Source organism: Dipodomys spectabilis, unplaced genomic scaffold (assembly GCF_019054845.1).
Source record: "Dipodomys spectabilis isolate Male_0828 unplaced genomic scaffold, ASM1905484v1 ptg000118l, whole genome shotgun sequence".
Taxonomy (NCBI): domain Eukaryota; kingdom Metazoa; phylum Chordata; class Mammalia; order Rodentia; family Heteromyidae; genus Dipodomys; species Dipodomys spectabilis.
Window position 1 is genome coordinate 436,995 of NW_024870795.1, and position 12,878 is coordinate 449,872.

At 42.4% G+C, this 12,878-nt stretch overlaps 1 protein-coding gene across 5 annotated transcripts in view; it reads right to left on the reverse strand.

The window, feature by feature from the left end:
- The window catches only part of Ubr4 (ubiquitin protein ligase E3 component n-recognin 4), a 132,846-nt gene that overhangs the window by 72,239 nt on the left and 47,729 nt on the right, over positions 1 to 12,878 (reverse strand). For all 5 annotated transcript variants that reach the window (XM_042688568.1, XM_042688569.1, XM_042688570.1 and 2 more), the window contains exons 35-44: positions 9,453 to 9,644; positions 8,881 to 8,951; positions 8,647 to 8,794; positions 7,613 to 7,840; positions 6,849 to 7,019; positions 4,383 to 4,565; positions 3,314 to 3,472; positions 2,857 to 3,009; positions 1,077 to 1,304; positions 666 to 823 (exon numbers count right to left, since the gene is read on the reverse strand). In XM_042688568.1, coding sequence (XP_042544502.1) covers positions 666 to 823; positions 1,077 to 1,304; positions 2,857 to 3,009; positions 3,314 to 3,472; positions 4,383 to 4,565; positions 6,849 to 7,019; positions 7,613 to 7,840; positions 8,647 to 8,794; positions 8,881 to 8,951; positions 9,453 to 9,644 — 1,691 coding nt within the window. The remainder of the gene's footprint in view (positions 1 to 665; positions 824 to 1,076; positions 1,305 to 2,856; positions 3,010 to 3,313; positions 3,473 to 4,382; positions 4,566 to 6,848; positions 7,020 to 7,612; positions 7,841 to 8,646; positions 8,795 to 8,880; positions 8,952 to 9,452; positions 9,645 to 12,878) is intronic.

Consider the following 12,878-nt stretch of genomic DNA (forward strand, 5'->3'; position numbering starts at 1 on the left):
ATGTGCCCACAGGAGGGATCCTCCTAGCATGTCTACTGCTAGGCTGCCATGGTCTAAGGAACAGATGACCCTATGTGCCTTGTGAATTATGCAGGGCCATGGAGTTGCTGATGATCTATAAAGATATCCAAGCATTTCAACCCGTGTGCAAACTGGTGTCCACATTTGTTCATTCCAAACCAGGAAATTTCAGACGAAGTGCTCAGAGATCCTGATCCTTTCCTCCCTCTTCTCTAAATAAAACTAACTCATGTGTGATTATGGAAGTCTCTACTTTGCCCACTCAGGTCCAGCCACCCTCCCCCCAGTACTGACACCATGTTCAGTTTCCTCAGAGGTACGTTCCCAAGAAGGAAAACTTCAAGGATATAGTAGGACAAGTGCTGTGAGCCACTTCTAAATTTTGGTAATTATTAAACTCACACTGCTGCCCTCACTATAGATTTTCCTTCTGTGTAACAGCAGCCTGCCCCCAACTACTTCTTACAGACTGGGGTCTCCATAGTGGAGGACAAACTACCCAGGCATCCCAAACTGACAACCCTGGCCTGTATTTAGCAATGAAGGAGGACTGCCAGAGAAAAACATGCTTCACTTGACTTAGCACAGGAAAGCTCTGCTGAACAGGGGCACTTGGAAGGTAGACATTTAGTACTCATTCCTACCTTTTAATGTTGATAGGGAAGAGCTGCACCACCTCCATGCTTGTTCTGCTGATGGTGGCTGCAAAGGACTTTCCCTGACAATAACTGAAGAACAGCATCTGTAACACGTGGGAGTAGTACACAGATACACCACCACCTGCCAGCTGGCTGTTACTATCCTGTGAAAGCAAAGACACACATGCGTATTAATTTCTCTTACTGGTGAAAGGTGACAAGTTTTAAATCATGATTAGGTAGGTACTCCCACATGCTAAGCATGAGAGCCCTGTAGGCAAACTTTACAGATATCTTGGGAATACAGCAACGTTGAATCAGTTTGGTCATGAAGGACCAAAGATTTTGCTATTAAATAAAAAGTCAGAAGCATCCAAAAAAGAACAGCAACACAGGAATTGTTGTATATGTTCCAACCTTCAGATCTTCATGATTGATTTCCAGTACGTTTGTGACATAGAAGGGTCCTTGCTGGGCACTGCTGGCCTCCTCCATGAGCTGAGTATAGATGTACCCAGCTGAAGACATTATCACAATGATGTTCTTCCCCTCCTCATTGAAAAGGAAGGTAACATCTCTTATCTTCGAACTTGGCAGGAGGAAGTAGAAGGTTGGACTCAAAGCATCCACAGATAGGTCATAAATCTACCATGTGAAAGAAAGAATATGTAAGGGTAATGTGTTTCAGTCCCATCCCCAAAATACTCTGATGAATTCTAATAGGGACATTCATTCTTCAACAAGCACCTACTGATTGTTACACTTTGTGGTGCACAAAAGATAAACATCTCTTACTCTCCTGAAGAAAGAAGTAGGACAGGAGTACACACTAATAAATTCTGTAACAAGTACAGTAAGTGAAATATATTTGGCATAACAAGGGCAGACACAGAATCAATCAATGGCCTAAAAGCAAAGAATACCTACTCAGCAATGTAACAAAAAGCAACCAATGTGCTTTATTTGTTTTGATTGGGTTGTTTTGCAGTACTAGGGAGTTAGAACTCAGGGCACCTTGCCTACTAGGCAGGATCCCTACTGTGGAGCCACATTTCCAGACCTTTTTTTTTTTTTTTTTTTTTGGGGGGGGGGGGGGAGGGGGGAAGGAAGGGCTGCAGTCAGTCGTGGGGCCTGAACTCCGGGCCTGGGCGCTGTCCCTCAGCTCTTCAGCTCAAGGCTAGCACTCTACCACTTGAGCCAGAGTGCCACTTCCACCTTTTTCTGCTATGTGGTACTGAGGAATCGAACCCAGGGCCTCATGCATGCAAGGCAAGTACTCTACCACTGAGCCACCTTCCCAGCCCTCCAGATGTTTTTATTCTGAGTACTTTTGTGTGTGTGAATGCTGGTCCTGGAACTTGAACTCATAGCCTAGCCACTTCTGTGTTCAATACTAGTGCTCTATGATTGGACCACAGTTCCATTTCCAACTTTTTGGTGGTTAACTGGAGATAAGAGTCTCACAGACATTGCACAGGCTGGCTTTGAACCATGGTCCTAAGAATTCAGCCACCATGGGGCTGGGAAGGTGGCTCAATGGTAGAGCGCTTGCCTTGCATGCCTGAGGCCCCGGGTTCGATTCCTCAGCACCACATAAGCAAAAAGAAAAAAGCCGGAAGTGGCGTTGTAGCTCAAGTGGTAGAGTGCTAGCCTTGAGCTGAAGAGCTGAGGGACAGCGCCCAGGCCCAGAGTTCAGGCCCCACGACTGGACCCAAAAAAAAAAAAAAAAGAATTCAGCCACCTAAGTAGCTACAATTAGCATCAAGAGTCACCCGGCTATGCTGGGTATTTTTTAGATAAATTCTTACTTCCTGTTCAGGTACAAACCCCGAGAGTGGTCCACCTATTTAGATCTATAATCATATCTGGGATGACAGATGGATGCTACTACACTCAGCTTCTTCTGCTGAGATGGAATCTTGCAGACTTTTCTGCCTTCTGATTTCAGCCTCCTACAAAGCTAGACACAATGTAGGCATAGTACCATGTCTGCCTATGGACTAAGAAGTCTCTTGGACTTTTCTATCCAGGTTGCTCCTTGAACAACTATCCTCCCATTCTCAGACTCCAAAATAGAATTACAGATGGGAACCACCAATGTTAGCTGTTTTATTTTTTAGTTTCTGAAAGAAGATAGCACAAAGTAAAGATAATTCTTTAAAAGCCAAACAAGATCATTACAGAGCTAAAATTGTACCTTCACAAAGTCTGCTGTAACAATTGCTAACTCAGTCTGTGAACCAGGTAGCCACACGGCTTTGATGATGAAGTTCCCTGTTGCCAACTGAGGGTGCAACACCAAGTGATCCGAAACTGAACCCGAGCTACTAAAGGTGAGCACATGGCAGTCCTAGGTACAAGTAAAAGAACACATGGTTAAAACATCATTTGGACAGTTCAGCTAATTCATGTTAGAGTTTATGTATTTCTTTGCCTTCTCTAATATTCTCTGCCTTCTAGTATTCACACTGTCCAAGGACATATTCAGGTTTCTAAAACACAGATTATTTACAACACAGAAGCCATCTGGAAGTTAAAAGAAAGATTTCTCTTGCTTTTAAGTTTTCATCACAAAACTCAGTAAGAAACAATACTGAGACAATGACAGATAAGTAGAATGCAGAGCTTCAAGTAATCACTCCTAGACTATTTACCTTCAAGCCACACACTGCCAGGTAATCTTCCTTGCAGGGATTTCCAGTAAGGCTCAGCACAGTAAAGGGCACAGGGGCAGAAGCCAAGCGGGTCAGAGTCAACTTCCTTTTGCTGGAGTCTGCTTGCTTCAAAAGTGCAGAGAGCTGCAGAACTGTGATCTGCAAAGGAATCACCACCAGTTTATTCTTAATCCTAGTCCCCTTAAGAACAGAGAGCAAGTTACAAAAACCCTTTTAAATAGGGATGTTATCTCATAGTGTCTTCTTGTGTGTTTCTTAGGAAACATCTAGATGAGTTACTACCCTTTATTTTATTTTATTTTGGGTCCGGTCGTGGGGCCTGAACTCTGGGCCTGGGCGCTGTCCCTCCACTCTTCAGCTCAAGGCTAGCACTCTACCACTTGAGCCACAGCACCACTTCTGGCTTTTGTCTTTTTGCTTATGTGGTGCTGATGAATCGAACTCAGGGCTTCATGCATGCAAGGCAAGCGCTCTACCACTAAGCCACGTTCCCAGCCCCGATTTACTACCCTGTAGAACAAACACATACATCTTTTGTTTCCTCCTTCTAGTAAGAGCAGAACAAATCACTGATAATCATTTCACACAAGTTAATCCCTATGTATCACTGTTGTTTTCCAACATACATGAGATGCTTTTTGAAATTATTAAAAAGCAAAAATTAAGATACCTACACTCTTCCAACTACTCATTCTGTAAAATACAAATGTCCCCATATCCTCAGAGGCAGAGAAGCACTGATGATCACCTAAGGGTTTTTGCTCCTCAGCTTGTGCCTCTAGATGCACCAAACAGGGTGAGTATTTATCCAAATTGTGGATAAATACTGCTCACTGCCTTCTCCTAGGTTGTGAAGGAATGTTTCATGTGGGAATTTACTAATTACACCATTCTCAAGTGAAAACATTCATGACATGTAGTCCTAAACATTTGAGATCCAGTGGAAGTTCCCCACAGGAGGCAGATGTGAGCACGATCACCTCTCAGTTCTGTTTAACATTTAAGACACACATAATGAAAATAAGAGAGAAATGACTAGAGGACCCACCTTGCCCTTCTCATGGCTGACAGCCAAGTGCTGGCGGCGCCCATGTGGAGAAGACAGAACACACATGGCCACCCGCCTGAGCACGTGGGCGCTGATTAGCTGCCGTATAGTCTGGCCCTGGTCTCCGCTGTAATTCATCCGTACATTCTCAAAGGCACCTTCCTGGGAGCCTAAGGTGGGAACCTAGCGCACAGGGGAGCAGAGAAATTGTAAGTAAAAAGGATCACTGAGTCATGTCATATTCATCCAACACTGCACAAGTTAGTCATTCAAAAGCAATCCCAGGGCTGAGAAGGTGGCTCAGAGGTAAAGTGCTTGCCTTGCATGTATGAGGCCCTGGGTTCAGTTCCTCAGCACCACATAAACAGAAAAAGCCGGAAGTGGAGCTGTGGCTCTAGTGGTAGAGTGCTAGCCTTGAGCTGAAGAGCTGAGGGACAGCTCCCAGGCCCAGAGTTCAGGCCCCATCACCGGCAAAAACAAAGTAATCCCAACTTCAAACTGTGTGTGGTAAATTTGAGTTGTTTGTTGTTGTTGTTGTTTGTCAGTCATGGGGCTTGAACTCTGGGCCTGAGTACTATCCCTCAGCTCTTCAGCTCAAGGCAAGGACACTACCACTTGAGTCACAGCACCAATAATCAGTTTTTACTCTAATAAATTATCCTGAATTTTTCAACAAGTACTACAACATGTTAAAACGTCTTTTCACTTGTAAAATCATAATAGATGGAATTTTTCTTTAGGTAAAATCATCATGATACTAGCTACTCAGGAGGCTGAGATCTGAGAATTGCAGTTTAAAGCTAACCTGGGCAGGAAACCCCCTCAGACTCTTATCACCAATAAACTACTCAAAAAGCAGTGACACTGTGGGCCCTAGTGCTAGAGCACTTGCCTTCAGCAAAAGAAGCTCAGGGACAGTGCCTAGGCCCAGAGTTGAAGCCCCAGGTCTGGCAAAAAAAAAAAAAAAAAGATGGGGGGGGGGGGAAGGGTGCGGGGTGGTAAGGGATGGGAAGGGGAAACAAAGGAGGAGGTAACAATGCTTGATAAGAACCGTACTCATTACCTTGCCCATGTAATTGTAATCCCTCTGTACGTTATTTTCACAATTAAAAAAAAAAAGATACATCTCCTTTCCAAAAATAAAAGATCAGAGATGATCTTAGATGGAATTTTTCTCTCATTGATCTAACCTGGCAAAATTCAGTCAGAAACTATCCAATCCCTCTTCAGTCTTTTTTAGTTTCATCTTCATTATCTATAAATCTTAAGACCAGTTCTCTAGAACAGATTGGCTGTTAGTAAAACAGCAAAATTTGGGACGTTTCTTAGCAAATGTTTTTTCTCCAGTAACAACAGCCACCTGTGAGGTGTGACGTCCTTGGGCGCAACGCATGCCTTGAGCCCTCCTCCACTGCCCACTGCAGTTGCAAGGGTAGATGGGGAAGGGCACCCCGGAAGTGCTATATACAGTTCCCAGCAACTGCTTTGAACGTGGATAATGACTAATACCTTATATCCATGTCACATTTAACAACTAAAGGAACATGGTCTTTATCAAGGGCTTTTAGCAAAAGAGAAAAACTCTTTTGCAAACTAGGTGAATCCTAGAAAAGCAGATACAAAAAAGGGGTTTTCTATTTTTTGTAAAAAATAAATTCCTATGCCAGGTGCCAGTGGCTCACGCCTATGATCCTAGCTACTCATGAGGCTGAGATCTGAGGATCACAGTTCAAAGCCAGCCCAGGTGGCAAAGTCCACGAGACTCTTATCTCCAATCTCCAATTAACCACCAGAAAACCGGAAGTGGCGCTTGGCTCAGGGGTCAAGTGCTTGCCTTGAGCTGAAGAACTGAGGGACAGTGCCCAGGCCCAGAATTCAAGCCCCATGACTGACAAAAAATAAATAAATAAATTCCTGCCAGGTCCTGGTGGCTCAAATCTGTAATCCGAGCTAGTCAGGAGGCTGAATCTGAGGATTGTAGTTTGAAGCCAGCCTGGGCAGGAAAAATCCGTGAGACTCATCTCTAACCATTGGAAAACCAGAAATGGCACTGTGGATCAAAGTGAAAGAGCGCTAGCCTTCAGCAAAAAAGCTCAGGGACAGAGCCCAAGCCTTGAGTTCAAGCCCAACTGACCAAAAAAGAAAAGAAAAGAAAAGAACATTCCTAAGTATAATTGCCCCAAAATGGAGGTTTCCACACCTAAAAGATTCATATACTCATATGAACGAAAAAAATAGCTTGCCTGGGTGGCTCAAAATGAACCTGGATTCTCTCTTTCAAAGACACACTTGATATGCTGATTGTTGTCTACATATGGTTGTGGGATATGATAGCTTAGGTTCTAAGTTCTAAATGTCTGGAACGCACTTCCAAGAACATTCCTCAGAGGATGTTGGGTACACTGGTATTCCGATCGGCATGCTGGTTCCTCTGCCCACCAAACTTCATGACCCTGCCACACTTACCATCAGCTGGTCTGTCATCTCAACCACCTTGTCCACTGTATGCAGTTCACCAAGGGCCTGCTGTGCCCGGCTGCTGCTCCCCACAGCCGAAGCCTGTTGAAAGTTGGTCTGAATGGCATCCATGAGGAAATTGAGCATGTCTAACACGAGAGGAGCGAAGGAGAAATTGGCCTAAGAAAAATTGAAATACACAGTGAAAAAAATAAAATAAACCAAAGAGAATAATAATGGGTCCTCCTTATAATCTGGCCAGGAACTCCTTCAGAATCCAGTTTCCTTACTTCCAGATAGATAGTTTCACCATCATCTCATTCTCTCCATAATCCTGGGTCTGACTGTAGTCCATGCTACTCTGCTACTAACTAGAGCAAACTTTCTAAACCAAAGGTCCTACAGCAACACCATCATCATTCAAGGCACCTAGCAGATACAGTAACTTCTCTGCCATCCAATATAGGATAGGAATTTAAGAAAGTAACCACTCAAATCCTCTTCTGCATTCCTGGTAAATGAGCAATTCCAGACAAAATATGTACTATGGTATTACATAATTTTTACCCTCCCACCTGCCCTCATCAATACCCCTATGTTCCTCAGTCAGAAATTCTTTGCTAGAAACTCAAAGCACATACTAAGAGGTTTCATTCTGAGGATCGTCAAACTTAGGAAAAGATAGTTTGTCAGGGGAGTTTTGTGCATTCTCAGACAAACTTGTCAGGTTCTAAACTCTGTCTACTGGACTAAGGGCCACAAGTAAGCTTCACCTGGTTCTGTAGCTCTTCTCGGCAACCTTCTACTGTGCGGCACAGGCTACTCTTCTTGGGCTTCTCTTCATCAGTGACCTTTCCATCACTAATGGTGACCTTGGCCTTGTCGGCTGGTGAAGTGCTAGCATGGCGAACCAAACTCTCTGAAACCCTTGGTTCACTCTGAAATGCAGACTCCTTCATGGTGGAGCTCATGCCACTGCTTGGAGTTCTTTTTACCAGTGCCTAGGGATAGAAATGTTATTGAGTCCATGAATTCTTGCCACAGGCTGAGGTTAAATACTGCCTGAGAACCAGGTGTGGTAGCTCACATTTGTATCCCCAGCACTTTGGAGGCTCATGTAAGAGGATCACAAGGTATTTGTTGTTGTTGTTTCCAACTGGTGGGTTTGAACTCAGGGCCTGGGCATTGTCCATGATCTTTTCACTCAAAGCTAATGCTCTACCACTTTGAGCCACAGCACCACTTCCAGTTTTCTGGAGGCTAATTGGAGATAAGAATCTTACAGGATTTTCTGCCTGGGCTGGCTTGGAACTATAATCCTCACGTCTCAACCACCTAACTAGCAGGATTACAAGCACCCAATTGGATCGCAAGTTTTAAGAACAGCCTAGGCTATATAGTGAGACCTCTCAAAAAAAAAAAAAAAAAAAAAAGAGAGAAATACTGCCTAAGAACTTAAGAGAGAAAAGAGAAGCTGGCTAAGTATGCACATGTTTATCCAAAAGACTAAATTCATGGTATTCACCTAATTCGGTGTCCATATATAACAGCAGGCCTTCCTTATCACACCTGAAATGTGGGCATTTCTTAGAAAAGACTGGCTTCAAGATCTTTAAGGAATATGCTGGCTCTAATACTGTAAATAAGGTACATAGGCCAAAATTGTATAGTTCATCAGTAACAGCAGACTGTGTCCCTAGACACTAGTACCATGAAAGGTATGTGGGAATTTTCCACTTTGGCCTAAGTGTGTTCATATCACCAACAAGCTTCTTTTAGAGCTCAGTGAAGATTCCAACGCTCTCACCAAACAGCTTCCATCTTCCTTGGCTCCACAGTCACAGAAGAAGGATCCATACTTGGCATAAGAAATCTCATGGTCCTTGTGGCACACCTTAGCACACACTGTGCACACACCTACTCCATCCACCATTTTGCAGGTATGACAGTGGTACCTAAAAAGAGTAAGGACCAGCCAATAAGCTCAGAAGGGCCAACAAACAAGGCCCAACTAGCCTTTGTGTAAATGGAAGACTCTTACCAATGCTGGTTCATGAATTCTTTCTGTGTGATGGTAAAAGTGCAGAGTTTATTGCAAAGAGAATCTTCATCCTTGAAAGACAGTAAATCTTTTTAATTAGAAATATATCCTTCCAGTTATGTACCCACAAAAACACCTGCTTCAATCCCCAAAGGAGACTCATCAATGATCAACAGAAACGTGTCCCAATTGGAAATAGGCTGAAAATATGTTGTAATTTCAGGTGCAAACCATACGGCTTTGTGATGAAGAAAAAAAAATCTTAATGCCTACTCTGTAAGAGAGCTCCCACCATTCCTATAAAGACTTTATCTCTAACATTCTATCTTGTATGTAAAGCCTCAAGGAGCAGGAAAAGTGACTCTAGATAGAAGAAAGGCATACGATTAGTGAAGAGCCCCTCTATCAAGAGATTAGATCACTATGGTTGCAATATGGGGCCTAGAAAAACAAAAAAGTGTGAGCCTCACAGGTGTGTGATCAGAAAGAAAGCAAAGGGCTACAAAGAAACCAAAGACTTACTAGTATCCTAATTAGCCATTACCTGAAAGGTTAACTTAGGGATTACTTACTGAGTCCTCAGCCTGTGAATCTTCCTCTTCCACTGCCAACTCCTCCACCCAGTCTGAGTCTACCTCAATGGCTCGCTCTTCCCCGTCCACTGACAGGTGACTTGGGCCTTGACCATTACTCTGGCTTAGGGCATTTGTGACATCAGCCAAGTAAGACATAATATGGCATGTGCACTCCAAGATTATCACGTGCTATAAGAGAAGACCCAACATAAACTTTAGTTCTCCAGGCTTTATTACATAAGACCTTTTCAATAAAACTCAAGATTAAAGGAACCATGTAAAGACAGACTGCAAAGCAATGTTATTTTAGTTAACTATTTCCCAAACTCTTACTACTGTCTACCTGAAACTTGTCAGTAAATTGTACTGAATTAGTGTTATGTTCATTCACTCTTAAGTGCAAAAATAACTATTCACAAAGTCTTACAGCAAAATAGAGTAGAACTGAAATTGGGAGAATGAAGCTCAAAAGGAAACTAAAAGTCTTAAAGAAAAAGCCAGATAATAAATATGAAGAAGCTGTCACTACTATTTTCCCTATCATTAGCATTTTTACCCATTATCAAAAGTAATCAATTATCAGGTTTTACATTATCATGGAAAGGAACATCTTCAGAGATCAAGAGAAAATTTTTCCAGCAAACCACTGCATATTGTACATGTGTACAAAATGAACCCCCCAAAATCCTGGCATCAGACTCTGATTTCTAAGTTTCTTCCTCTGCATTCTGACATTTTAGTGTGACAAGACAATGGATTAAAAAGCCAGAAGCATGGATTGGAAAGATCAACATCGTGAAAATGGCAATACTTCCCAAGGCTATCTACAAATTCAATGCGATACCTATCAAAATTCCAACCTCATTCTTCAAGGAAATAGAAGAGGCAATCCAAAAATTCATATGGAACAATAAAAGACCCTGAATAACAAAAACGATCCTCAACAGAAAGAACACTGCTAGAGGAATATCAATACCAAATTTCAAACTCTACTATAAAGCCACATTAATCAAAACAGCTTGGTACTGGCACAAGAACAGACCTCAGGACCAATGGAATAGAATTGAAAACCCAGAAATGAACCTACAGACCTATAGCCATCTAATCTTCAATAAGGGAGCTAAAAAAATAGAATGGAAGAAAGAGCCTCTTCAGTAAATGGTGCTGGCAAAATTGGTTAACTACTTGTAGAAAACTAAAGCTAGATCCTTATATATCACCCTGCACCAGAATCAACTCCAAATGGGTCAAAGACCTTGGAGTCAAAGCAGACACTGTGAAAACATTACAGGATGGAATAGGAGAAACGCTAGGTCTTGTTGGCACAGGCCGAAACTTTCTTAATAGAGACCCAGAAACACAACAAATCAAAGAAAGGGTGGACAAATGGGATTGCATGAAATTGCAGAGCTTCTGCATGGCAAAGGACATAGCCAGCAAGATCAATAGAAAGCCTACGGATTGGGAGAAGATCTTCACTAGCCATACAACGGACAAGGGTCTCATATCTAAAATATACCTTGAACTCAAAAAATTAAATCCCCCAACAACAAATCTTCAAAGAAACAACTAAAGACTTAAAGAGAAACTTCTCTGAAGAGGAAAGAAGGATGGCCAATAGACACATGAAGAAATGCTCAACCTCCCTAGGCATAAAAGAAATGCAAATCAAAACAACATTGAGATACTATCCCACTCCAGTTAGAATGGCTAAAATCAAGAACTCTAATAACAACAGATGCTGGAGGGGATGTGGACAGAAGGGAACCTTACTGCATTGTTGGTGGGAGTGTAAACTTGTTCAACCACTTTGGAAAGCAGTATGGAGGAGGTTCCTCAAAAGACTCCACATAGAACTCCCCTATGACCCAGCTTTTGGGCATTTACCCAAATGATCACAAACAAGACCACACTAAAGCTACCAGCCCGACTATGTTTATTGCAGCATTATTTACTATAGCTAAGATATGGAACCAACCCAGATGCCCCTCAGTAGATGAATGGATCAAGAAAATGTATATATATATATATATATATATATACACAATGGAATTCTATGCCTTCATCAGAAAGAATGACATTGCCCCATTTGTTAGGAAATTGAAAGGCTTTGAAAAAATTATATTAAGTGAAGTAAGCCAGGCCCAAAGAAACATAGGTCCCATGGTTTCCCTTATTTGCAATATCTAGTATATGTCTTAGTCAAACAGAAAAGGTCAGATAAGGTGATGTTAGGGAAATGAACCCTAAGATATATATTCAAATGTTTTTTTCTTTCATGCGATTGTTTCTAACACATTTATAAGATTATTTCTTTGTTGCTTTGTATGTCCCTCCCCCACAGTATAACCCCTGCTTTCATTGTATTTGATGTCAGTATAATTTGTGGAGGGGAAGGGGAAAAACCAATCGTTTAAATAGGGATATAGGTGGACCCATTGCAACAACGAGATGTACAAAGTTGCTTTGTATGTCCCTCCCCCACAGTATAACCCCTGCTGTCACTGTATTTAATGTCGGTATAATTTGTGGAGGGGAAGGGGAAAAACCAATCGTTTAAATAGGGATACAGGTGGACCCATGGACCCATTGCAACAATGAGATGTACAAATTGTTATGTCGAAAGTGAACTTTACAACTTTGGTGCGGGGGAGGGGGGGAAACGGACGGACGGGGGGGGGGGGGTGGGGGGGTTGAGGATAGGAAGGGATGGGAAGGGGAAACAAAGGAGGAGGCTACAATGCTTGATAAGAAATATATTCATTATCTTGCCCATGTAACTGTAACCCCTCTGTACGGTATTTTCACAATAAAAAAAAAAGCCAGGAGCGTGTTACAAACCTCTAATCACAGCACTCAGGAGACTAAAGGCACCAAGATTAGAAGAATACATCTCAAAAAAAAAAAAAGGCTCATGTACCAACAAATCAGTAAGAACTTAGTTGGTCTAGCTGGCATTAAAGTGAAACAAAACATGGTTAGCAGGAAATCAGAAAAGAGATGACTTGGAAACATTGTGGAGTATCAGAGGCTGGTTATCTGCCCCTACACACTATGCCAGGTTCATAGGAGGAGAGCAATGGAAAGTGTCTAAACCTATCTGTCAGTCTCAAACCCTTTTTTTCTCAGCAAAGAACCCTGAACCTGCAGGCACACTGAGCAATTCTATGCTCTGGACTGGAGCTGCAATACTGACTCAGAGTACACAGATTAAAAGCACAAGCAGGGACTTTTCCCACAACACATCAGTATCGGAAGAGTAGTAGGAACTTGTGACACTGTGTATATTTTCACCACAAGATCATTTCTTGCCACCTGAAAGATGGCACAGAGTTAGCAATTGTACACTACTAGGTGAGATTATCACCTTTGTTCTCTGCAGACTAACCAGGGAGAGAAGCCACAGTAAGGAGAAAGCTATGC